General features: G+C 34.6%; 3 protein-coding genes and 1 pseudogene across 4 annotated transcripts; 2 read left to right on the top strand and 2 right to left on the bottom strand.

Moving 5' to 3' along the window:
- Positions 1 to 305: 305 nt before the first annotated feature.
- Positions 306 to 3,831, top strand: LOC114737823 (tubby-like F-box protein 3). Of its 2 annotated transcripts, none has more exons than XM_028925806.1 (6): positions 306 to 889; positions 1,753 to 1,840; positions 2,073 to 2,202; positions 2,300 to 2,479; positions 2,604 to 3,089; positions 3,466 to 3,831. In XM_028925806.1, the coding sequence occupies exons 1-5, from the start codon at positions 587 to 589 to the stop codon at positions 3,073 to 3,075; spliced, it is 1,173 nt and encodes a 390-aa protein (XP_028781639.1). In that variant the 5' UTR covers positions 306 to 586; the 3' UTR covers positions 3,076 to 3,089; positions 3,466 to 3,831. The 2 variants fall into 2 exon arrangements, with proteins under 2 accessions (XP_028781639.1, XP_028781641.1); XM_028925808.1 differs by having other exon boundaries at positions 3,431 to 3,831.
- Positions 3,832 to 7,455: 3,624 nt separating this feature from the next.
- LOC114737822 (probable serine/threonine-protein kinase At1g54610) lies at positions 7,456 to 26,985 on the bottom strand. The gene is made up of 9 exons (XM_028925805.1): positions 26,974 to 26,985; positions 16,218 to 16,225; positions 12,189 to 12,701; positions 11,459 to 11,743; positions 11,039 to 11,356; positions 10,619 to 10,846; positions 9,307 to 9,407; positions 8,680 to 8,797; positions 7,456 to 8,182 (listed from the first exon to the last, which is right to left on the bottom strand). The coding sequence occupies exons 3-9, from the start codon at positions 12,537 to 12,539 to the stop codon at positions 7,895 to 7,897; spliced, it is 1,689 nt and encodes a 562-aa protein (XP_028781638.1). The 5' UTR covers positions 12,540 to 12,701; positions 16,218 to 16,225; positions 26,974 to 26,985; the 3' UTR covers positions 7,456 to 7,894.
- Positions 19,521 to 23,815, top strand: LOC114737824 (uncharacterized). Its single transcript, XM_028925809.1, has 4 exons — positions 19,521 to 19,565; positions 20,469 to 20,684; positions 21,230 to 21,478; positions 23,278 to 23,815. Exons 1-4 carry the CDS (start codon positions 19,521 to 19,523, stop codon positions 23,551 to 23,553), a joined length of 786 nt encoding a protein of 261 aa, XP_028781642.1. The 3' UTR covers positions 23,554 to 23,815.
- On the bottom strand, positions 24,428 to 26,564 carry LOC114737843 (CASP-like protein 1D2; annotated as a pseudogene).
- Positions 26,986 to 27,638: the final 653 nt, after the last annotated feature.

Below are 27,638 nucleotides of genomic sequence, written 5' to 3'. Positions count from 1 at the left end.
AATTTTATTTAGAGGAACATTTTTATCTGTACACATTAAATTCTAATCATCAAGTGAAAGATGCATTTTTAAGAATGTGTCACAAATTTTTTATATATTAATTAAAAATAATTATGTTAACTAATTTTTATTGTATAGATTAGTTAAGAGAATCTTATATTGAGGATAACAAGAGCAATGAATAATTAAAATGAAAATTACATAATATCCATTTATGAAGAGCATGAGCATGGAAAATGGGGATATATAAATATATATATATATATATGTGTGTGTGTATTTGTGAGCTTGTTGCTTGCTTGTCTTTTCTACAGATCTGTGATTTCATCGCTCCAAGTCTAACTTCCTCCTTATCGGAATCCTCTCTCCCTCTTCTCTCTCTCTCTCTCATTCTGTATTCCAAACCCACTGAAAAAGGAACCATCTTTTTTATTCCAAACAAATGATTTTGCTGCAGAAACTTCCTCAATCAACGCACTAGTCACCCGCACTTCGTTTTTCTCGCTTCCTCACCTAAATTCAAAGATCCCTCACCTTCGCCTTCTTCTTCTTCACATCTCGCTTGCTGTAACCTCCTCATCGATCCATGCCTATAATTCGTAGCTTAATCCATGACATGAGATCCAGGTCCCGCCGTGGAGTGCAGGACGCTTCCTCAATGGAGGAGCCTGTCACTGATGGCTTGAAGCAGAGTTCCTGGGCCCACATGCCTCAGGAGCTTCTCCGGGAGGTCTTGCTCCGAATTGAGGACTCCGAGAGTTCTTGGCCGCCGCGCAAGAGTGTGGTGGCCTGCGCTGGAGTGTGCCGGAGTTGGAGGGAGATCACTAAGGAGATCGTCAAGCCGCCAGAAGTTTCCGCTAAGATCACGTTCCCGATCGCCGTCAAGCAGGTTTGTTCACAATGCCGTCCACTGAGGATTTGGAATTGCTTCGTGTTCGGCGATTTCAGTGGGTTTTCTTGAACTTTGGCTTCGGTTTATTTTTATGACATGTTTTCAACAATTTTCTCAACTTGAATTTCTGGAATCACGGGCCTTCCGTGGGAGTGAGATGTTCTTTTTGGTTAGCATCGTTGAGTTTTGACATTGAACCTAGTTGATTTTTGATCTCTCTGTTAAATCTCGGCGGCTATGTTGAGGGAGGCTGCGGTTTGATTCGTCTTGTATTGTTGTGAACAATAACGTACTCATTTTTGGGTAGAAGCTGTGCCCAGCTGTAAAACGCCAGAAATTGATGCTGCAGTTACCTCTTATCATGAGGATAGCATGTGGCTGTGAAAAGTATGGTTGAACTAATCAATCTTTTTCTTTATTACCTTGCAAAGTGTAACGTGCTTACTTTGTCTTCTTTTGTTGGTGAGATTTTGCTTGTCTATTTTCTCGCTCTTTTCTTTTTCACTCTTTTGGTTAGTGATGTTTAGATTTTTCAAGAAAGAAAAGCCTAATTCCAGCTTAAACTGTATAACTGCCTCTATATTTTGTTTCCTATATCTGGGAACTTGTTATATTGGATTGGCTCAAACCTACTTCGCAAATCTAGACAATTTTGGTTTATGGGAAAATTTTAAAAAACTCATTTAAGTCTCGAATTGTTCTCCCCCCTGCTTTGTCGATGATTTAGATTTCAGCAGAAGCTGATGACTTGAGATTGAATTTTGTGTCTTTTTGTTGATTATCCATCAATGTATTGCTTTCCTAACTACACTTTAGCATTGCCTTTGCTAACATGTTAAATTTGTGACTGGTTTTGGCAGCCTGGCCCCAGAGATCATCTTCTTCAGTGTTTTATAAAGCGCAACCGCTCTTCCCAAACATATTATTTGTTTCTCAGTTTAAGTAGTGGTGAGCACCGAACATCCTCTGGCCCTGGATACAATTATTTTGTACAAAACATGGGCTCTTCCTTTTCTGTCTGGTAAAAGAACCGTTGGATTTACGTCTGTAAAAATATTATGTAGATTTCCTGGATATTGTTCTATCTTTTGTTCATCTCTGGTTTCCTTTTCAACACCTGAAGGTTTCCAATCAAGAAGCATGTTCGTGTTCTTCTGACCTTTTGTTTTCCAAATTGCAGCTCTAGGTGATGATGGAAAGTTCCTTTTGGCTGCACGTAAGTGTAGGCGTACAACCTGCACCGATTATATTATCTCTCTGGACGTGGATGATATGTCAAATGGAAGCTACACCTATATTGGGAAGCTGCGGTACGCTCTTAATTAGTCACTGTGATTTCTTTTATGTTACCACCTTTAGTTTGTAAAGAAGCAAAGGCTTATACTTCGTTCTTTCTCCTTTGATTAGATCAAATTTTCTGGGGACGAAGTTCACAATATATGATGGCCAGCCACCTCATGCAGGTGCAAAAATTTCAAAAAGTCGCTCCACTAGGCTGGTGAATCTGAAGCAAGTTTCACCCAGGGTCCCCACTGGTAACTATCCAGTGGCCCACATTTCATATGAATTAAATGTGTTGGGCTCCAGGTAATTACATAGTGCAACTGTATGGGGTAAATTTTGACTTGTCATACACTGACAGCACTAAAATTAGCTTCTTGTGCATTTTATTCCCATGTTTCCAATGCTTACCACATAATATCACACTCAGGGGGCCTAGGAGAATGAATTGTGTCATGGATTCCATTCCTGCCTCTGCAGTTGAACCAGGAGGGGTAGCGCCAACGCAGACTGACTTTTCTCTAAGCAGCATTGATGTGTTTCCTTCATTTCCATTTTTCCGATCAAAATCAAATCATATGGAAAAATCCGAATCTGGACCCCTGGGTGACAAAAAAGACGGGCTGCTAGTGTTGAAAAACAAATCTCCAAGGTGGCATGAACAGCTCCAATGTTGGTGCTTAAACTTTCATGGACGTGTGACAGTAGCTTCAGTGAAAAACTTTCAGCTTGTCGCTTCCCCAGAAAATGGGGTTGCTGGACCAGAACATGAGAAGATTATACTCCAGTTTGGCAAAGTTGGGAAGGATTTGTTTACGATGGATTACCGGTACCCCATCTCGGCTTTCCAGGCTTTTGCAATCTGCCTCAGCAGCTTTGATACCAAGATCGCTTGTGAATGAACGTTTCTGAACAGGTATTCAGTTGTATCCCATTATGAAATAATTTGAGATAAAAATCGTTATCAAAGCCAATTAATATGCTGGTAATGGATCACTGAAAAAGAGTAGGTTGCACGTATAGTTGTTGTAGCGAGCATTAGTTTTGATTAGGTCTAACATCCCATGAAAATTGAATATCATTTACTAAACCGCTGCGTCAGTCATCATCAGCACATGCGGGGGGTGGGTGGCTTTCATTGCCACATTTGTTTATATAATGGTGGTCAAAGCTATATGACCAACCTGTTACACAATTATTGATTCTTCAACTACGTTCAAACTATGTTATAAATGGAGTTCCTTGTACTTTGTACGGACTTGTTTGATGACACTGTTGATGACATTATCCAGGTCAGGATGCTCTCTCTCTCTCTCTGGTGCCTTTTTGCTTGTGAGGCTGTGTGGTATATAAATGAAGGTCACTGGGGACAAATGCTTGAGGTTATTGAGAGTTATTATTGGAGACTGAATGTGAATGAAGGAGATGCAATGCAATGCAATGAAGGCGCTGTGTCCGTTTGTTCTTCTGGATTGGAATTTGACAGAATTTCCTTGAATTAGAATTACGTTTAGAATTTGTAATATTCCATTTCCTTCTGTATATAATTGAACTCTTAAGTTGTCCTTCATCTTCTCTCGTCTTGCAATACATTGTTGTCTGCTGAGTTTTTTTTCCCCCCGCTCTTGGTAAATATCAGTTTCTGATTTGGAAGAAGGTTGCTTTTCTGTGGTCATTAGATTACTAAATTCTTCCATAATGAAGACGAGTTAGTCGTGCCATGTGAACCCAACATCCCCAGGTTGCAGAGGGATAAAGCGGAGGGACTGTCTGATAGTTCCATTAGTATTGAGTAGTTTTTTCGTTCGAGCTTTAGCTTGTCTTGTTGATGCAAAAAAAAAAAAAAAACCTAAATTCTTTGATGAAGCGGGTATTAAAGTACCTACATGAAGCACTCATGAAGGCGCATTAAAGGCACCTTTTCCACCGAGGGACTGAAAAAAAAAAATCTTCTTCTTTAGGGACCTACAAGAAAAAAGTAACTATTATTCAAAACGCACTCAAATAAAAAGTTAAATGAAGTGCATCTTAAATATTTATATTTATATTGCTACTTGAACCTCGGAGTTGATTCCAAATATCCATTTGAAGAAAGGGCCATCAATGACTGTTTATCGTGAAGGGAAAAATTCTTGAATACAAATTATTAATTCATATGCACGCTTTTAATTTTGAAGTTCTTATCGAGATGTGGAAAAATAAAAAAATGTTTAAATCTTGAGTAGCCGTATTATTTATTTACTATTGGAAAATAATTAAAAAAATTTTTATCGCCCTTTTAACATGAGCTTAGATTTTTGGGTTGAACTCGTTAAGAATAAGTTGCATCTAGGTCCTTAAAACAAGTTTCAGGTATTGTTGAGCCGTAAATCTTTAGCAAATTTTCCTATAATTTTACTTATTTTAATTGTTATGTATTATAGTAAGAAAAATGACAAATAAAGACTCCTAAATTATCAAAATTACGCAAAGGTCATCTGAATAAGCAAAATTACCATGAAAAATCTAGTCCCATATTACAAATATAAAATCTTGGTGAAATATCTGAAATGCCCCTCGGCTAAGTTGTGATTTGGTCTACGGAAGTTGTTATTCGTTAAAGTAAATTTGTTATTTCCCATAATCAACTTGTCATTTGGCATACCTTCAAGCAAGTTGTGATTTGATCTATTGAAATTGTTATTTTCTATAGTCAACTTATCATTTGACTGAGGGGCATTTCAGACATTTTATTAAGATTTCATATTTGCAATATAAGACCGGGTCTCTCATGGTAATTTTACTCATTCAAGTGACCTTTGCATAATTTTGATAATTCGGGAGTCTTTATTTGTGATTTTTCCATTATAATATCTTCGTATCATCACAAAATACTACAAGATTGTATCTTAATAAAATCTAACAAATTTTACCAAAAAAATATCAGACTTATTATTGCTTTAAAAGTTGAGGCTTGTTTAAAAGAATTATTAAATAAAAGAATAAAAAACTAAAAGAATCAATTCTAAATTATTGAAAATGTGAATTTTATTTGAAAAATAAACAGCACCAAAATTAATTTTATATATAAAAATGTAAAGAAAATTGATATTTGAAATTATTAATTGTTAAAAAATGCACATTAAGTAATTGACATATCCAAATTATAAAATAAAAATAAAAAATAAAAAGCTAAATATATCAGAGCAGGTCATTCTAAACTTATGTCTTGGGTCAACCATAATTATGACCTCAAATTGTTAAAATCTTGCGGTGTCAACGATGCGCAAAGGATGCAGCTCACTAATCTGCCACATCACAAGAACATGTCATCCAATGCCACATCATCATATCTCGACCATGAAACCTCAACACATCACCGTATCATAATTGTCATCATCCACATCACCTTGACACATCACCGATGAGCCATGTAAGCACCACAATCATCTGCCAAATCACCGCAACATGTCATAGAAGATGAACAGTCATCAGATGACTCAACTATCACGCAGCTATGGCATGTCATATTTCAGCCAATTCACCATGTCTCGCTATCTGCAAAGTCACCGCCTGAGTCATTAACCACATCAATGGGACACGTCATAACACATCCTAATCAACGGTCAAATCACCTGCCACATCAACACAACATGTCACCTCATCCGCAAAGTCATAGGATGACTCATTGTCCACATCAACGTGACACGTTGTCGACATATCCAATCGCTGACTAAGTCATCATCCACATCACCAAGACACATCACTAATGAGCCCTGCCAACGGCATAGTCATCTGCCACGTCACCACAACACATCACCAACATTGCCCAGTCATCAACTGACACGTAGCCATGACATGTCACACAATCTGCCCAATCACCATCTTAGTCATCAGACACATCAGCAAAACACGTCACCATTCATCCTAGTCAACGACTGAGTCATCTGCCACATCACTAATCCATGTCACCTGATCTGCTGATTCACCGGGTGACGCATCACCCACGTCAACTTGACATGTCTCCTCTGCGTTCAGTCACAGGATGAGTCATCGCCCACCTCACCTTGACACATCACCAATAAGCCCAATCAGCGGTCATCTACCACATCATTGTGACACGTCACCAAATCAGCATAGTCAGTAGAAACTTGCTTGTCACGTGTTCGAGATAGCTGAGTTGTTGTACACATCACCGATAGCTGAGTTGTGATCCGAATCACTATGACACGTCACCGTCGACGCCCAGTCACATGATGAGTCATTTTCCACATCATCTATACACGTCAACATTCCTGCACAGTCATCCACCACATCAGCGTATGGTTCGAGTCATCAGATGGGTCAGCTTCCACATGGCATAGACATGTCATCTATTATTCATGGTCGTCAACTGATATTTTTTCGTCTCATGCCAGCGTCATCGCTGTAGTGCCTTTAGCGGAGTGGACTACAACTTTTTTTTAATGTTTTTTCGTTTGATAAAGAGTGAACAGCGACTTATGCAGCAATGTCAACAGCAGACTGGATCGGCAGCATTTGTTATTGGGCCTTCGGGAGGCCCAACACATTGACCGGGTATTGTGTTTTCAGAAGGCTCTTTATTTTTTTCCCCTCTATTGAACCCACAACTTTTAATTATATTTCAGTCTTTTTATTTTATTCGTTTTTTCCCCTATGCTATTTTATTATTCTTTTAATCCGATCATATTGAGAAAAACAAAAACAAAAAAGCTTTAAAAAATTTTTAAAGGGCCATATTAAAAAATAAAATTAAGAGACAGGTAAAAGGAAATATAAAGTGAAGAACAAAAATATATTTTAGCGTAGAATATTATATACTTTCCAATAAAATTAACACGTAATGGAAAGTTTAGTTAGAACCAGAAACACTTTTTTAAAGGGAAAAAACTGAGGAATATGATTTAGGGATTAGCTAACAAGCAAAAACATGAAGAACTAAATAGAGATGCATAAATAACAAATATAAACTAATATTATATTTATTATTCAATACAAAATATTCATTTAACACATTAGAATTTTATAATCATATTAGAATACTAAAAGCACATAATTTAAACGACCCAAATTTTAAGTTTATTTTGTTGGCTGTTTTTTGAGTTAGTTGAATAAAGCTTTTGGGCGTCGGCACATAACTTATCAAGCTTATATATGTGCCAATGATATCAATCCAATGATAAAGGAATGAATGTAAGACTGACAAATGCAAGTAACATAGGATGAAACAGGCACAAGACACTCCTACACATTCCTTATTCATTGTTCTGAGATTACCATGATGAACAAACCAAAGCCAAGTTCAACCAAGTATTTATGATTACTGCAGGGTTCACAGGCTTCTAGAGTGCAATGAAAGAAGAGGGGAAAAACTATGGGTGAATATTATAGACGTAACAAAATTAGGGACGAATATAAAATATGAATACTGGTCGCAGTTTATTAGATGTTCCTCTAATCTAATTAGACTTTTCAACAGAAGAAAGGAAGAAAGAAAGATTAACATAGACAGGATAAAGATTAAACCTCTGATCAAGAAAGAAATCGAAGTAGGAATTACGATGTCAAACTTATATCTCTCTGTGATATGATGATATTAATGGCTTTTACCAGCTGCACACATCAAATCAGCAAGCATTTGCGCTTTCCACTTTCATGCAGGCTCCTCAAAAATCACCGATGCTATATTACAAGAATTTTCTGTTGGCTCCTGACATAATCTTATCTTTTTGAGTCCTTCTTCGACGACTTCGATTCACCTGCCATGTTCTTCTTTCTCCTTGGGGCACCCATCCCGCCAGCAGGTTCCACTAATGGACCAGACCATGTTTGAATATTGGCTTTTGGGTATGACAGGTTTGTAGAGCTAAATGAAACATCAGGAGGATCAAATACTGGATCCATGTGATGTGAAGAACCCAGAGTATAGCCTAGAGTTCCGTCTTGGTGGGGCGGAGGAAACTTCTCGCTCTTGCTCTTAGCATTTGCATGCGTTATCAATCGCCGTCTCTGTATTGGAGGTTAAATCATAAGAGCCATTAGATGTAAAGCTAAACCTCAATATCCAGACATTCATTCCAAACAATGATTTTGAACAAGTTAAATGTGCTCTCATGACCAATTTTACAATTCTATCATTTTAAAAGCAGATCCATGAGAATACTTCTTGAAGGTTGCCAGGGGTTTGGTGCGGATACACGTATGACTAAAGGTAGAAAGTGCTCTACTAAGATAGCTAGCAACCAAATTGACATGGAGCAAATAATTCTTGCTTGGTAAAAAACAAATATGAAATCAACAAACTTGCAGTATATGGCAAGAAGGTAAACTTGTTGGATCAAGCTAACAACATATCCACAAAAAAATAAAGTGAACAATACGCAACTTCACTGTATTAAAGATGGCCAAGAACAAATGAGTATGAAACTAAAATATATGTACTTCAAGTTAATTGTGACAAGCACGAGATGTTTTTCGAAGCGAATGAGATTTCTTAATAGACATACATCAATATTTGCCTGAAGCTCAGCATTGGCTTCCGGAACAGGAATTCCCCTCCCTCCCCGGTCACGAGGACGAGATTTCTTAGCACCATCAGCATTGGCTTTACCCGCTGCTCTCAATCTACATTGATGGCAAACGATGAAGTCAAATATCACAATGTGTACATTTTCGTTTTGTTTTTTAAAACAAATAAAAAATCTTCTACTGCTGATAAAATCAACGAGGGGTCCGTGAAAAGGTTCGTTTGGAAAAGAACAGCAACATACATGCATGTTCGTGTCACATAGATGCCATCTAACTTGCTCCATCAAATAAAGATGGGAACAGCAAAAATATAATAGAAATGAGTGTACCAACGAATAGGAAAACATTTACATATTCTAATAAGACTAAGGCAATATGCTAGAAATGAAGTTAGCGGGTTATAATGAAAACACAAGCTGAGTCTTGTCCTGTATGAAAATTTTCATAACAAATTTTATGCAGATTATTAGAAATTCCTCAGATAGTGGAAACACTCATTTAAATAAGTGAAGGATCTGCCCTTTATAATTTAACCAGAGGCATATTTAGATTATTGTTCAAATTTTCAAATGAATCAGAACTCAAAAGTAACCAAAGCCTTCCACCTTCTAGCTTCTTCATCTCGTAGCTTTGCATCCATCTCCTTGCTGGGAGGATATTTTGGAAGGCTAGATGGCTCACAAGCATAAGGTCTTGTAGTGAAGAACTACAAAAGAGAAACAATCAATATCAAATTAGGATCCCCACATCTAATTATTGAAACTCTTGAGAAATTTAAGTGCAATTAATCAGCGCAGCGTCATAAATAAAACGACCAGTGCATAACTATCATCATTTTCAGTTAGCAACAACCAACCAGACTTCTGCCTCAAAATAGTATGGCCACTTATAAGTAAACGATGCCCAAAGATGCAAGAAATTGAATCTAGTAAAGAGAAGAAAGTAGCTCACACATCCCTTGACTTTTTTGACTTAGCTTATCAACTTTTAATTAAACAAGTTAGCATAACAGGATTTAGTACAAAACAAGAAAAACCATGACAATCCAGAACTTGGATAGAAGCGTCTGTAGTAGCAGAGGAATAGAGTTTAAAAGAAGAAGAAGAAGAAGCTAAATAGTTGCTTGCATGTGCTGAAAAGCAATGGTAAGGAGTAAGCACAAGCAGAGGTCCACAACATATAACCCAGGGTTTATTTTAGAAAAGCGCCCAAGGACATGCATTTTCAATATATAATTGAACACAGGGTAACGTTCACTTTTTTTTCCTTTTTTTTTTAGGGGTTTTTTTTTGGGGGGGGGGGGGGGTTGAATGCATGTATTTTTAATGAAACTAAGTGCACTTGTAAACAGAATTTCATATCTTCAGGTGGTTATTATGAAATCATGACAGAAACTTCAATCACTTGAGTAATAGAATGATTAATGATTACACTCAGATGCAATTATTTAAATACTTGCTATCAAAATCTCCAATTAAAATATAACAAATGCACAATTTTCCAATAACAAGACAAGTTTATATTTTAATTCGATGGCCACACATTTGTCCATTAAACTTGTACACTTCTCATATTTATAACCCAAGAACATGGATACAAAGCACTACGTTTTTCTTTCTTTCTTTTTTTCCCTTTTGATTAACAGAAATAGGCACACTAAAGTCAGAACAGCATGATCAAAGAGATAATGAAAAGAAGGTTGTCTATATTAAAATCGTCTCTATTCATATATATAATGAAATTGTCAGTCATATTCTTGTAGTATGATATAAACCCTTTTTTAGTATTTTTGGAAGAGATTGACTTTACCAGTTCATCTGACATTAGATGACAAGAAGGGAGCAATCAAGCATAAAGAGACAACAAAAACAAGGTGATTTTGACGTGTTCACTTGGGAACCAAAATTTAAATCTTACTTCACTTTGCAAGGCAGCAGTGGCAGTCTGACGTTCAGCTGGATCAATTGCAAGAAGGGTCTCGATTAGTGGCAAGGATGATGGTGGAAAATCTTTGAATACATCTGATATGCATCGCTTGTATGATTGTTGGGGCTTAAAAATGGTAGCATGAGGCAACTTTGACTTTTTCCAATACTCTTCAGAAGGAGAACCACATAGCTTAAATATCTTATGTAGCTGCTCCACCTAGAAAGCATGAATAACACTATATAAGAGAACAAAAGCACCAACCTCACAAACAAGAAGTTGCGGAAAATTGAGAAGCCAATGGCAACAAAGTCCTGCACCATCGACTACTGAAGTGAATACATTTTTATTCCCCGCAAAGATGGCAAGAGAAACTCTATGGTATGGTATATTCAGTCATTCAAAGATTACCTCTGTTCTACCAGGCAAAATTGGCTTTCCGGCCAACAATTCTGCAAGAATGCAACCTGCGCTCCAGAGGTCCACTCCCACACCATAATCAGTGGCCCCGAGAAGAAGTTCTGGAGGTCGATACCATAAAGTCACCACCCTACTTGTCATAGGGTGCTTGTGATCAGGATCAAAGAAGGAAGCTAATCCAAAATCAGCAATTTTAAGAATCCCTTCATTGTCAATAAGAAGGTTTGACCCCTTTATATCTCGATGCAACACATGACGGTTGTGACAGTGTTCCAGACCAGAAAACAGCTGCTTCATGTAACACTTAACCTAAAATAGATATGGATATGATAATTAAAATAAATTCGCCACAAGAAAAAATTTATCTAAAAAAATTATATTTGAACCAACCAAGGCCTGAAATGTCAATACCTGAGGCTCGGTGAACTTAATTGATGGGCTTGTGGCAAGTCCGGCTAGATCATGCTCCATGTATTGAAAAACAAGATACAAGCTACATGACATTCTAGAAGTCACTAAACCTTCCAGTTTGACAACATTGGGATGATCCAGTCGACGTAATATGAGAATCTCTCGGGCCATGAATTTCACACTCTCTGGCTCCAAATTGTCAAATCGAACCTTTTTTAAGGCAACAATTTTCCCAGTTAAATTATCTCTGGCTTTGTATACATTACTGTATGTGCCTTGGCCAATCTGAACATTAAAAAAAGATAGTAATCCTTAAAGTTTATAACATCGGAAATTAAGTAGAAATAAAAACAAATTTATGAGGGTTTGATGAAACTGGAAGGCTTTCAACTTACATGCAAGCACAAATTTCCAATCCAAGCATGCCAAAAAAACAGTATTACTAATTTTACGTGTTGCTTGCATTTCAAAAACCAGACGATAGAGAATGGCAACATAAATTACCAATAAAATTAATCTTAAACTCGGTTGAAAGAAAACATCAACACTCTCCATTTAAGGAAATGGAAAACAACAGAAAAACAAAGAAGCATCACACCCCGAGAGTCAACTCCTCCTTACATCACACTTTCTCAAAATGCAAACAACATAATCAAACCAAAGAAAGCTGTGTTCCGCTTCCACAAGCTTGTAATGGAAACAAAACAAAGATTACCCCAAGATGTGATACCTTATCAAGCTTTTCAAAAGTGTCAGCTCTCCTAGGCGTCAACCCGTTGATGGCTTCCCCTGCAACCTTGGAGAGCCAAGACGGCCATCCTGCCGCCAATTGCTCGCCGTGTAAATGGTTAGGTGGATTGCTCAGCCTCGGATTTGGCCGCGACGATCGCCGCCTTTCCCCTCTTGGACGTGTACTCTTCTCCTCTCCACCTTCCTTCCGATTCCCACCATTCTGAACCTCAATCACTTCTGCTTTCGCTGCTGCAACTTCCTGTTTCCTCTCCTCCCTCGCTTTCTCCCTCTCCAACACCGTCTCTCCGGAAAACTTCGCCGACGCCTCTCTTCCGAACACACAGCCCATATCTCACTCAATACACTTACTCACACTCTCCTCCTCATCGCATTCCCACAACACTTGCTCCACCCACATTTTCCCTCATTTTCCTCCCACCCAAACATCTTACCCCATGAAGATTATCCAGCCCTCGGAAAAGGAGAAAAAAAATAAATAAATGAAAGAACCCTAATAATAATTTTCCTCACCGATCTTGAAAAGTAGAAAAGGGGTTATAATAAATGGAATGTGAGAATACGCTAATACAAGAGACCCTAACTTTACCAGACAAAAGGTGAGAGAGCAATGATTTGTAGTCACCCACAAAATGGGGTACAGTCAAAGAAATGAGCTTCTATCAGACACCCCCCACATATATACAGAGGAAAGGAAAAGAAAGGAAAAGCAGAAAAAACAGTAAAAGCTTTTTTCTTTCTGGTGTTCTTTTTGTTGTTCGAGTGTTGTTTTTGTGATTGTGGAATCAAAGTTGAAACAGTTCAAGTTGGAACTCTTGAGCTTGGACTTGCCAGATTCAAAGATGTGTTCATAAGAAAAGAATGTTTTTGAGACAGAAAAACTCCGTGGGGGCGCATCTCTCTCTTGCCAACCACTCTATAACAGGCTGCCGATGTGCCATTTAAGCCAGTGTGGCTTTCGTCGGGCTCTGGCTGGCTGGACTCAAAACGTTTTTTTTGAATATTTTAAAATTGAGGAAAAAAATAATTTAACACATAAAAAAATTATTAACATCGTTCAAAATAATTTTTTATAAAAATAATATCATGGTAAAAACAATCATTTTAAAATTTTATATGTTTAAAATTTGCTTTCATTTTTTATAACATTAATTTAAAACTTAATTTAAAATTTTAAAAGAGGTTTCAAAAATTAAAATCATAAAAATATTGATGATGATGATTAAAAATAATATATTATATGAAAATTATAAAAAATAATAATACTAAATAATTAGTTTCACAAAGACCAGGTTTATTAGGTCATCAGGCCACTTGCGTAACCTTAATCCATAATCATATTGGAATTTCTAGCAAAACGGTTTAAATAGATTATTTTAAGATTGGAAAAAAGTAATTGCTTGTGGGCTAAAAATTTAATTATATAAAAAAGAAAACATGTTGGTAGAATATGTAGTATATCATAAGTTAGAAATGTAAAATTCTTCCTATCATATTTTAGTTAATTATATATTGTCTTAACAATGTTAATATATTTATATTATTTGTTCCTTATAGTGGATAAAAAAAAGTATAATCTATTCAAATTGAAGACTTTTCTTACATGATTGAACAACATAATAGCCTTTACAATTTAGAGACTAACTTTCATTGATATTTTTAATATTATTTAATAATGAAAATGATTTTTTATACATTATATAAGATATTAAAATGTTTTGTAATTAATTATTAATTATTTAGATAATATCTTTGTTAAAAATAATTAAATTATAAAATAATATAATGGACTAAAAATTTGTAAATTTAAACTACACAAAATTAAGGAAAAAGGTGAAGGAGTGAAGAAAAAAAGAATTTTTGACTAGTCATAATATTGTACCCTTATATTGCTGGCAAAAAAATATTGTGCTCTTATATAATTTCTTTATTAAATGCTTACTATGATCCTTCGCATAAAAACTAGTTAAAAAATTATATTTGATTTTAAATATAAAATAACAGTCTATTTTATTTATTATATTTATCAATTTTTTCAATCCAATCATATAACATATAAATTTATATATAATCTAATATTATTTAAGAATATTTCGGAAAGATTGAGTTTAATATGATGTAGTAATTAACAAATTTATTTTATTTTGTAATTTATTTGAATTAAGTTGAAATTGGAGGAAAATATCAACGATTTTGGATTTATTTTTTTTTTTAACCGGAACGATTTTGGATGACCCACCAGGTGATATTTCTGTGTGTTTCAGAGTCAGTACTGTGAGTTTGTATGTAGTGAGGAAGCTTCCATGGTTAACCCATACCAACCAATCCTGATCGGACAGCACAATCAGAGCCACGTGGCCTGAAAATTTTGCCGACCACGAACATTTTTTGCATGCTCTTGTTTTAACGTGGCAAAATGTGATTGGCTGAGTAGGTACAACACATGGGCCCCATGTCTCTAAGGCTTCGGCTAGCCTTGCCAGCATGACTGGCTTCCCCTGCTATGGCAATTGTTTGTTTATTACAAAGCTTGTTTTTTCTGTGTTTTGGTTGGATTAATTTGCTTTAGATATAATAAATAAATAAATACTTTAATCAACTAAGCTTTTTTTTGGAAAAATTACACTCAGGTCCCACAGAGCACAATTAATATCAAAAAGGTCCCTCAAAATCGCGAAATGATTCTGAAGTCTCCGGAGACCTGTGTGTAATTAATTCTAATTGTGAAATTACGTAGTTACCCCTGTTAATTTGAACCTATTTACAACCTCAACAGTGGCTGTTAACAACCCGAGAAGAGGTGGTTAACAACCTCAACAACGCCCCTGGTATTCCACAGAGTGAGTTGTCATGAGCACTGCCGAGGTTGTCAATCACGTCTTCTCAGGTTGTTAACAGCCACTGTTGAGATTGTAAACGAATTGCTGCAATAAAATTAGAACCTATTTACAACATCAACAGTGGCTGTTAACAACCCGAGAAGAAGTGGTTAACAACCTCAACAACGCCCCTGACATTCCACAGAATGAGTTGTCATGAGCACTGCCGAGGTTGTCAATCACGTCTTCTCGGGTTGTTAACAGCCACTATTGAGATTGTAAACGAATTGTTGCAATAAAATTAACAGGGGTAAGTAGGTAATTTTACAATTAGAATTAATTACATACAGGTCCCTGGGGACTTCAGAATCATTTCGTGATTTCGTGGGACCTTTTTGATATTAATTGTGTTCTGTGGGACCTGAGTGTAATTTTTCCTTTTTTTTTTTGGGTTCCCTCATATTTAAGATGACATTTCCCCAAGAAAAAAGATATGACATTGGCTGCAACCCCAATGTAACAGTTTGCCTGAAAATGTTATATTAATTCAAGTTTTTTTTAATATACGCCTGATTATATACAATAAAAGTATAAAAATGAAAAAAAATACAAAATCAATTGGCTTATTGTGCAATTTGTTTAAAATATTTTCTTAGTAATACTCAGTACTCTTAAGTATTTTTAATACACTTTTAATCTTAAAAGCATTTTCAATAGTGATCAGCATCCTAAGATAATTTTTTAATGTGGTTTTACTTATCAAATATTTTCTCAGAATAATAAATATCCTAAACTATTTCTTGTGTAATTTTGCTCGTAAAATTTTGAATTATTGAGTGCTATTGAGGAAATATTTTAAAAATAAAATTAAATAAAAATATTTTAAAATATTAAATGCCACTAAACAGTACTTTAAAAGCATAATCACAGATTAATCCAAATCAATTTATAATGATTATAATAATCATATAATTAATTTGATGAAATCAATCAATAATTCTATGCTAGTATTAATAGCAATTGAATTATATTTAATCATATTAAGAGAAAATAGTTTTTTTTTGCCAACCAAAATAATTTTAATATACACAGAGATTAAAAATGTTGATAAAAATATTTTCCAACTTTTTAAATCTTTTTTCACGTGTTTTGAAAATAATAACATGCAGATGTATATAATTACATACAACCTTTTTCTCTTGCTACCGAAATGACTAGCAACAGCGTGAGGCATCTATTGAAACCATACATCATGAAGCGAATATTCCTCCATTCCAAAGTTAACATAACAAATGTGCATATTTATACTTTTTGTTAGTATCTTTATACTTTTTCCTTTATGTATTTTATTTTTTTAACATTTAATGTTTATGATACTATTAATTAATCCAAATTTAATTATTGTTAAACTCAAATCAATATAAACTTTGCTGAAATAAAATTAGTCGCTTCCACTTAAACAATTTTTTGTTATGATTGACTGTAACATATTATATATGTGCATACACATACGTATACACAGACAATTACAATACCAACCTAAACACAACGTATCTTGAATTTTGGATTTGTATTCATTGACAAATTATCTCAAAATGGATCTTCTTTTTTTTGTATTTTATGTGAAAGTAAAAAGGAAGAAAAGCATAGCCCAAATGGTGAAAAGCATGAAATTAAGTGTGTATGACATTGTTGAATAATGGACATAAAGGGGGAAAACTTGGCGTTTAAGCAATCATGGTTTTCCTCAATTTTTTACGCCGATAAAGTAAAAGATTCACTTCTAACATTTTTGTGTAATGCAGCCAGTATCTTAGGCCAATCCTTATGTCACGGAAAACTCAACTAACGAGTCCTGACTAATTCTGATTCGAGACTTGACAAAAGCCATTAAAATTGGCGTCCCTGGCCCCTACGGTGCTATATTCTCATGCTTCGAACTAGAGACCCGTGGTTACGTTATGATGATTCCTATCAATTGATCCAGTCCACCGGGATTAGATTCACTCCTAACATTATATAAAAGAGAAAACATATACTACATCAGTACAAGGTATAATATGTCTATATGATGCTACTCACATAAAAATCATTTTATTAGTTTGGGTACATTAAAAGATTAAATATATTATTTAATTATAATAAATGTGATATGATCTATCGAAGCTATTTGATAAATTTGCATGTCGAATTTTTGTGGGTATGATTGGTGTTTGAGTTCCTTCCACTAGGTGAAGGATAACAAAAATATATGGCATGATCTCCTTAAAATATTTTTGTACAATATTATATTATATATCATTTTAAAACTTATATAAATTAGTTTAGGGGATAATAATGAATATGAAAAACAAAGTAAATTTAGATATTGTATTCAGGGCTAAATCTAATTCCCCAATTAATTCTTATATTAAAGATACAAGAGAGTAAAATAGTATGTACATTTCATCTCAAATTTCCAACAAATTGGAGTGCATATAACTGAACATGTTTAGCAAGTGCTTGAAAATCCTGTGAAAAAACACTTTTAGGTTTTATGAGACAAAATTTTCTTCACATATTTATATTGCGAGTTACCAGATCACTTAAAACAAGTTAATTCAAATCCAACAGGTCGATAACATTTTTAATGGTTTGTTTAAAAGATAATTAAAATTAGTGTTTATGATATGAAATGATGAGGAATAATAAATTAAAAGGAGTGGGGATGAAGGGGAAGTTGCTTAAAATTAAGGAAAGGCAAAGAGAGGATTGAAGTATAAGGACAGCTTCTTCATCAACTGACATACACATTATTGGTTGTTAAGGTTGGTCACCTTATACTTCACCTTCCCTCTTGTCCCTTTCATTTCTTTTTTTTCTTCTCTTTTCATTTTTCATTTTTTTTTTCAAAGAACAAGAATTTAAATAATATTAAAATGAGTTGTATTATTTATCATTTATCAATGATATTCTTCCAGTCCTAAGTATAAAATTTTTTTGTAGTGTAAATTATATTACAAAAAAGATTTTATATTTAGAACCGAATGAGTACAATTTTTAACAAAAATGAATTTATGAGAAGTCAATTATTACACACCTCCAATAGTTTACCGAAAGAAAAATGCCCCGCCCACAGAGAAAAAAATCCTACCCCCGTAATTTTTATATTTTTCATATTTTAAACATAATGGATTAATATTTTTTCTGATTTTTCACATGATTATTTAAAAAAAAAAAAAAAAAGGCTCCTGTGCATATTTTATAAGAGAGCTTGTCATTTCTAGAAGCATCAGTGAGCTTATCATTTCTAGAAGCATCAGTTACTTTTTTCCTTTAAGTACCATAAAGACGTAGAGAAAGATAAGACCAAAACAATTTAATAAAATTGATAAAGGAAAAATATTTTATAAAAAAACTGAAAATATGGACATATTTAATAAAAATGAATACTTTTTAATATGTGAAAAAGTTGTTAAATGCCTCTTATAAGAGGAAGATAGATGAGATGATATTGGCCAAAAAAAAAAAACAAAAGATGGATGAGATGACATTTATTGATATTAATGCATGCGGACAATGAATGATGTTAGTGTATGAATTTATGAGATTAGATAATTAGATAATGTTAGCTTATCTAATATTTAAAATATTTAGTTTTAAGTAATCTCTGGTTCACGTGATAAGAAAAATGCAAAAAGGAAAAGAAATATTTTTGTTATAATGTGGTACATCTAATGTATATCATTGCTGCTGTCTCCCAATCAATCAATTACTCTTTAATTGCGTGAAAATTTTTGAATAATATTTAATTTGATGTGCATTTGTATTATGTTATACAACCCTATATCTCCCTTAATGAGAAAGGCTTGCATAACATATAATATGAACTTTCTTTGCCAAATAAAGAAATCTGTTATACTCTTTTAGTCTTAAATATAATACTCATTTATAATATAATTTATATTTTAAAATAAACTTGTATTTAGAATTAAAAGTTCAAACTCACAACTTTACATTTAAAAATGTTTTAAAAAAGGTATCCAGTGTTAGTTAGGCTCTGCTTGATCCGGTAATAACTTTAATTTATATCTTATGAATAAATAATATAATTTGGGTCCCGTTTACATTATACTATCTTTGTTCGTTAATATAAGAGTTAGTTTGATTTTCAATTAGATTTTAAGTATAAAACCTCAATTCACTTTGTCCATCATATTTATTCTTTTTTTCAAGATACCCCTTTCAGTAGTTGCATAAGTTAAATATTTCATCAAATAACGCTCGATTAGTAAGGATATTTTAAAAAAGACAATACTTATTTATTACAAATAACTAATTTAATTAATTTTTTTAATCTACTCAAATTAGTAAACTAGTTCTTATATTATCTTCAGTCCTAATTATAAGATCACATTTAAAATTAGAACTAGAGGTAATATTAAGCAGCGTGGGTAGCATATCAACTAATTAAAATGAAATTAATGGCTACTTTGACATAAAGTAATTGGGAAATGGATAAGTTTAAGGTTGTTAAGCCGTGTTGGTGGAACATCAGAGTAGGTGGCCAACTTAATTAATTGGCTATGAATATACATATAGCAGCCAATGTATATATAGTCACTTTGAACATTTTTGACTTATTTGTCAAACTCTTGCGCTCATATTGTCAATCCCCCTTAATTAATTAATTATAACACCATCATATTTACTCAAAAATTTATGAAATATTTTTTTTGAATATATTTTAATTAATCTTACCTCAAGTAGCCTTTTTCTTATTTTTGACTTAAGAGTGTTTTGCCTTTTGAATAAAAATAATCATATGAGCACCACTAATAACAGGATCATATTATTTATAAATTTTATAAGCAGTTTCAGTTTTCAACAACAATTGAGTGGAATAGAAATAGTTCAATATTGTTTAACATGATATCTCAAATTTCAAATTCATAAAAATCATTACATAAAAGATTTTCAATTATTCATTATTTGAGCCCATACGATTCAATCCAAATAAATGGATTATATCACATAACATATCTATTTCTGGTAACTCTTTCCTGGACAAAAAATTGCATTAATTTTTTTTTTTTGTAACAATAAAAATTATCCTCTGTTCATGAGCCAGTCTCGTTTATTTCCATTTTGCTTAGGTGTCTTCTTTCTATATTTGGGCCATTATATTGGATCGAGACCCAGCATCCAAGCCCATGAGCCCATGTTGAAGCCCATTGTCTCCAAAAATAGTTTTTGGTCAAGTTTAAGGGGGAAAAAAAATTCCCACACGCTCGGTACCACGAGCTTGGCTTCTTACTAATCTGTTCTTCATGTGTTGTTCTTCCGCGAAGACCGAAGAGAAATGAAGCAACTGGAAGCTATCCAGAACACGCTACCTGAAGATGTTGCCCTCAAAATTGCTTCGATGCTTCCGGTGTGATTTTATACGCACCATAGCATAGATAACTTCCGATTATTGTTTTTTTTTTTATTTGTTTTCCAATTTGTTTGATTCCTTGGTTTTGTGCGAGAAGGTACGAGATTTGTGCGCGTTGGGCTGTTGCTCAAGGTTTTGGAGGGAACTTTGTGGCTCAGATTGTATCTGGGAGTCTTTAACTAGAGAAAGATGGCCTTCTCTGTCATCTTCTTCCACTCCTCCCAATGCTCCCAATCTCAAGGTATCCCCAATTTCTCTCCTTTCCCCACTTTTTTTTTTTTTTTTTTTAAATGGGTGATCCAGTTATCTGCTTTTAGCTTCTGAATTGAGGCGGTGTGTAACATTTGATCATCAAGACTTCAACATCCTCAAATTATTCGATTTTCATTTTAATGACTTCTATTGACTTATAGACTATACCCAAGGTCCTTTTCCCTGCTTCTGCTGAGCTTAGAAGGTAAGTAATTATCATTGTGTTAATGTCTTAATCATGTTCTCGTGTATGGAAGAAATTAACATGCTTCGCACCGTTTTGTCTGGAGTAAGCTACTAACTTGCCCCCTAATTGTTAGACCAGTTTACCTTTCATAAAGTTATTAGTCCATGGAGCTTGTTATTTTCACAGATAAATTCATTCACGAATTAATTACACAGACTCAAGCTCAATGGGATTAATTATCGAGGGTATAAATCTTTAATGTACTCATTTTTTTTTTTCCTGTGACTCTTGGCATATTTGATATTGGGCCTATTTTATTATTTATTTACTTGGAAATTGGGTTACAGGAATGGAGGAAACTGTACATCGTGAAGCACAATGAGGTGGCAGTTAGAGCAGCAGCTGCTGCCAAGTTTGTGGAAGAGAGCTCACCCTCTAAATCACTAGAGGTTGGGGACTATCTGAAAGCAATTAACTGCTTGGATGATATGAAGCTTAGCTTCAAAGATGTCCAGATGTGCCTTTTCAGAACTAAACTGAACGTGTTGATTAACTTGGTTGGCCTACACTATTGCCTCACTTGGCTTAGAATTCCGGTATTCCCATAATGTCCACCACTACAGTGATTATTTTACACGCAGTTCAGCTAATCAAACTTCTTTCTTGTTCTTGTTTTCATCATAATTAATGTCTCACTTTCTGCCAACTAGCATTTATCATGATTCACGGTGTGTAAGTAGTATCCAGGATGAAGTTGTTTTTCCTGAAAACTCTGGGCACAATTGTTGATCTACCATAGTTTATTCCTTTAATATGATTTCCTCTAGGCTGAAAGAGCATGTCTTGAAACCTAATACCTTTTGTTTTATCAACTTTTTTTTTAATTAGCCTTAAACGTAAATATTTTCTGCAGATTTGACATCTTAAACTAACTTTTTGTGGTCACTTTATGTAGCTATACAGAGTAATACAGCATGGAGTATTAAAAAAACAAAAAGATAGTTACGTAAAATTGCTTCTAGACAGCTAGGACTTGAACGGTTAGCACATGATACTATGAATATACTTGAATTGTTGCCTCTGTATTATCCTGTAGTTGCATATGTTATCATTGATACTTTGATAGATGCAAACATAAGAGCAGCCTAGCATGAACGAAAATATCTTTACTGTTTCTTGTTGATCCTGGTAGTACATTCATTCTTTCTAGTCGCTGCTTGGTTATTCTTGCTGTGATAGTACCACACGGCTTATGCTTGTATATATGATAGTGAAGCAACGTATGTTTTACCTGAGTAAGTATTAATTGGGGACGGGTTGAGGGTTTGTTTCGTGGGTCTTGTATCGTAATGATGTTTGTTAATTTCATAATCAAAATACCCTATCTAATATTTATTCTCATTATACTATTGAGGACCAATTTTAATTTAATAAATGAACTTGTGCCTTTTCATTCTTCATTTGTTTCTTGTTCATGGCTATTTGAAATCTTATCTCAATTAAATTGAATATCCTTTGGTAACTTTTATGAAGCACTATGATATTTTGTTAATGCTTAAATCAATTATGGCAAAGACGTGCAAGCTTACTTCCAACTTTTCATTTACTAGGGAGCAAGATAACTGGTTATCCAACTTCATCTAACTCACTATGCCCTTTGTCTTTGTTTACAAGTTTTCATCATGAAGAACTTCCAAAAGAAGATCAACTTAGGAGATCTCCTGTAGATATTATTTCTCTTTTATCTGCTTATCTCTTTTGTTTGAAATTCATTCCTCTTCTTTATGGCCTTATACCTGAATGTTTCTTCAGAAAAAGTGAAGGAGGATAAAGTGGAATCCCAATCAATATTATATATTTCCAGTTCTTTTTCTCTCTTTTGCCCTTCTTAAAATTGTCACTAGGTACTGCTGTGCATCCAATGTTTAATTATAATGATGCGTCCCTTATAAATATGTGCCCTTAAATATGGGGCCATGAACCAGGTAGCCAAGATTAAATTATATAGATGCTTTTCATGGTATAGATACAAAGGACAAAACTGAAGTAATTTTTTTGGGAATTTGTTATCAGGTTCTGTGATGAAGACGTGACTGGATTTTTTATTTTTTATTTTTAATAATTCAGCGCATCTCTCAATAAAATTCTCCCACATGTTGGGCACCTTATATATAGAAAACACCAAATAAACTTAACCTTAGTCTTATCCGTATATAAATTGATTTTTCCATTCTTCATTGACAGATATCAATCAACTACTACTACTGCAAAAAACGTGCGTAGAGAAGCATAGTGTTGCCCTAACCTTGTTAAAGAACCGGATGAAGAATCTAAATGTAAATCTTTAATGATGTTATTGTTCACTTTTTTGGTATACAATCACCTCTCGTGGCAGGGTGATAAACTCAAAGAAGCCCTTCAGGCGAGTGAGATTGCTGAGCGGCATGTGTGCATCAAGTGGTGGAAGCTTGGCAGATGGTTCTATGGCTTCCGGATGAGGGATGAATCCCATTCCCAATGGGTTTCGTTAGCTGATTTGGTGATTGATGATGGACGCCTTCTGGCATTGCTTCGCCGAGGTGCAATTCACGAGGTTTTACGTGTTCAGATATCCGGGGAAGATCACCACACAACTCCTTGGTCCACCCAGATCACCCACGGACACGACTAGGGATGCTTATTTCCATAATCCTTGTGATGCTAATAGATGTATAGTGTTTATCACAACAGAGCAATATGTTTGTTCTGTCATATATTTATGCTTAGGATCAGACTTCTAATGCATGTATACTATAAGTATCACCATAGTATCAATCTATCTAGTTGCAGAATTGTTGGTTGTTGTTCTGCTTGGACACTATTTGTAAGATCAGGGACACTGAACTCGCAAGCAATAAAATTATCCATGTAAATATGTTCAGATTCGGAAAGAACTTAGGAAGCAATTGCCTGTGACTGTCATTCTGATATTTCTTTTGAATTAGTAGCAACTCAACAAGGCCAAAACCTTAAAAACTCTACGAACAACCACGACTCACTCACTATTCTTCTCTCTGCTAATGCTGTGAAAAACACAGCATTTAGGAAGAGGACCTTCACACTTATATCGATATTGAGGTGTTTGGATAAAAACCAAACCATGGTTTCAAAAGTGTTTTTACGGTTTACGAAGTAAATATGTGGAGGAGTTTGTCTTGTTTTGCGGAAAGTGCTTCTGAGAAGCACTTTTGAAGGTTGCTAAACACCTCCTATAATAGGTCTTATTATACTAATTAAAGTCAGCCACATAGCAAGTATGTGGAAAATATGAATGACAAAGTCTGTTTCTGATACAGATAGAATAATTACAGATCATTTATAACACAAAATAGAATGCAAATTACAAAAGTGGTACAGGAGAATAGATAACTATCATTTACACAAATAATGAACACCCGGGAGGGAACAAGTGTTTGGAAACTTATTATTATGATACACACTGAATGACTTGGTGAATCCAAGAGGAGGCACCCTAACACACAACACACACACATATAACTGAGTCTGATGCATTATCATGATCATGATCTACTGGGAATTCGGCTGTGAAGTGAGGAGGCTGAAAGCCAGACAAGGAAGACGGCGATGACACTGCCGAACAAAGCGACGGCCAAGGAGCCAGCAAGATGTCTGCAGTATTTGTCATACACATTGCACACTTCATTCCAATTCACATGGTCGTTTTCCCTTTAGAGCCACATATGCCACTCCCCTGCTGGCCTGTGCTGCTGGCTGAGGCTACTATCCCCAGTATCAGCTGCAATGCCATATCATAGTTTTATCATATGGTTCCAATTCAATTATCATAGCAACAACTAATCAAGAATAGTGATTTTGCATTACACTTGAGTTAAATATATGAGATGAGTTTTGTTTTATAAAACCCAAACACACTATTTGACAGATCCAGATCCAAACAGCTACCTTCTTCTTGGCTAAGGGTTCTTCACTTTTTTATTTTTTTTGTCCAGAAAGAAATTCAATCACAGGTTCTTTTATATGGATACAAATTAAAGAAAATGCTGAAGAAAGAAAAAACCGAATGTTTGATTGGTTGGTGAACTTAACCGCGTCCCAGAATATGAAGTGGAGGAGGAACTTGAGTTTGAGATCAGGTCTGGGCATGACTGAGATTGATGCAAGAGCGGTGAGGATGCTATAAAGCCCAGCAACAGAGACGCGCGTCACGAAATATCTGCATCATCATGCATCATCATCGTATCTAATCTCAGTTTGAGAATTTTCAATCTTTGAAAGAAATTAAAATATAATGAAATGTACGTATGGGAAGATTTTGACGTTTAAATTTTTGAATAAAATTGGTGAGCCAAGAGTTTTGGCGTATTCTAAAAGAAATATGATATATTTGTCGTATGTTTCAGTAGAATACAGGTAAAAAAGATAAGACAAAATTAATGAATAATGATATTCGATTCATAGCTAGGAAGCACAGAGGTAGGTGGTTTTTTATTTTTAAAACCAGAAGCATCTTCTATGAGGGGATAAAAAAACACCATATATATTCTTTTCTAGCCTAGTAGTTCTCTCAGTTAAAATGTTATAATAATATGCTAAACTAAAACAAAAACAAAATCCTTTAATTTAGAAGAGGACGCAATCTGTTGGCCAAAGACGAAGAGGAAGCAATCTATTCTAAAAAGCTGTCTTTGGATTCTTCACAAGTCCTATATAGATACCCCTTCTGGTTGCTGAAACATGCGAATCTACCACTGTTTTTGTCATTTACTACTATTGAGGGGGAAAAGAAAGGTTGACAGAAAAAGAGGGGGGGGGGGAGACAAAGCCTCATCAACTTTGTCTTGGATCTTAACTATAGTTTCAGACAAATGAAAATTAAGATTGGCATGCTTCTTGAATCCCAAGTTTTAAGAGATAGTCCCCCACCAATCAACTTCAGATCTCTGCAAACGAAACTAGGTCATATCCCAAGAAAACTAAATTCCTCCTCATTAATACTTTCCACCTTACCACAGAAGTTTTTCAGTATATAGAAGTTACTGGATTTTATATGAAAGGTTCGATGTTAAGGAGTTGGTAAGCTTAAAAATTAACCCAAAAAGAATCAGACGCATATATTTGTATGATTAACCTTTTTTCACAACTGAGAGACATCTGATACATACACAGAGAGAGAGACGTAAATAAGTGAAAGAGATGATGAAGAAGAAGGAGGAGGAGGAGGAGGAGCTTGCTCACATGTAGGCAGAAGAGTATTTGAACTTAGCAGGCCTAGGCACAGTACCAGGAGGGCCTCCTGGTAGAGAAGGCATAAGCTCTGTTTGCTTGCTGGTGACCATAACCACAATCGCCACCAAAGACGACGCAAACAGAAGAAACCTCAGAGCTACGTCCACCTGAAAGTAGTCGATGATGGTGACCGGAGGAGGAGGCGGTGGCGGCTCAGACCTGTATTCAGGTCGGCAGGCTTTTCTGTGGCAGAAGCCATGGCTAGTGAGCTTGTTGGTGCGGGAGAGTAGCAGCACTTGAACGGGCAATGATTTATTAGCGTGGGAAGCTATACATATATATATATATATATATATATATATTGCATATATATTTTGAGATATGTGAGAGAGACAGGGTAGGGGAGACAAAAGGGCGGAAGAAAGGAGGAGTTTCCTGTACGACAAGTGATAAGCGTGTGGGTTTGAACATTGGCTTGTTGGTTGATCCTTATTAGATAAGCCTTGCAGCTAACATTCCTTCTAAATCTTTCCTAATTTCACGTCGTAAATATTTATTGAGGAGATTTTGTCCAAAGCTGATGCATGATTAAGCATTACTATGAACAACGTTATTATTCAAATTTTAGTTCACAACCTTGCAAAGAAGCAGAGATTACCTTGTTCTACTAAATTTGGCTCATTAGATTGTTAATATAAGTGTCTTTTTAATAGATTATGAAAAGTGAATTTACGGGGGTGTTTGGATGAAACCAAACTATGGTTTTAAAAGTGTTTTTAATGGTTTTTACGAAAAAATCATAGAGGAGTTTTTGCCTTGTTTTACGGAAAAATACTTTGAGAACACTTTTCAAGATTGCTAACACTCGTTACGTCGTACTAAACAGATTTACTGAGTTATTTTTGTATTTTTTTTCCCCTTACGAAGCCTTACACAATATCATTTTAAGTTTAACGAAAACATAATTGTCCATTAGATTTAGATGTATATATGCTTTAATAAATATGATATGTTGGATTTTATGTGGTTTGTACATATGATCTTAAGCTTGCGAGCAGTGAGTTCATGTATTTTTATTTAAATATAGAGCACTTTTTTAAGGATTATATATATATATATATATATATATATAAGGAGTTTAAAATGTTATAAATAAAGAGAGGCAATAAAGAGTAAGAATTTAGTTGCGGTTGTTGTTGAGTTGTCGTCGTTATTACTATTCCTATTAATATATCAGTATTAAGATTAATATTATAATTAGTGTTAATTACTTAAGATAATTAATTATATTGAATGATTGTTGGGGTAAGAATGGGACTATAGGTAATTATATTAAATCCATCATCAGGTTGCCATGATGCATAGCGTTATATAAAATTAATATTTAGTGCACACTGGAATAATTCCTGACAAAACTTTGGAATTATGTTTTGACAAAAAAAATTCTTATATAAGTAAATTTTATTCTAATATACCTTCCGGCCTACCAAAAAAATTCTCATTTAGAAT

This window comes from Neltuma alba, unplaced genomic scaffold (genome assembly GCF_004799145.2).
Source record: "Neltuma alba isolate B1F8T4 unplaced genomic scaffold, ASM479914v2 tig00013499_pilon, whole genome shotgun sequence".
Taxonomy (NCBI): domain Eukaryota; kingdom Viridiplantae; phylum Streptophyta; class Magnoliopsida; order Fabales; family Fabaceae; genus Neltuma; species Neltuma alba.
The sequence above is the reverse complement of the archived record's forward strand: the minus strand, read 5'-3'. Positions and strand labels throughout refer to the sequence as shown.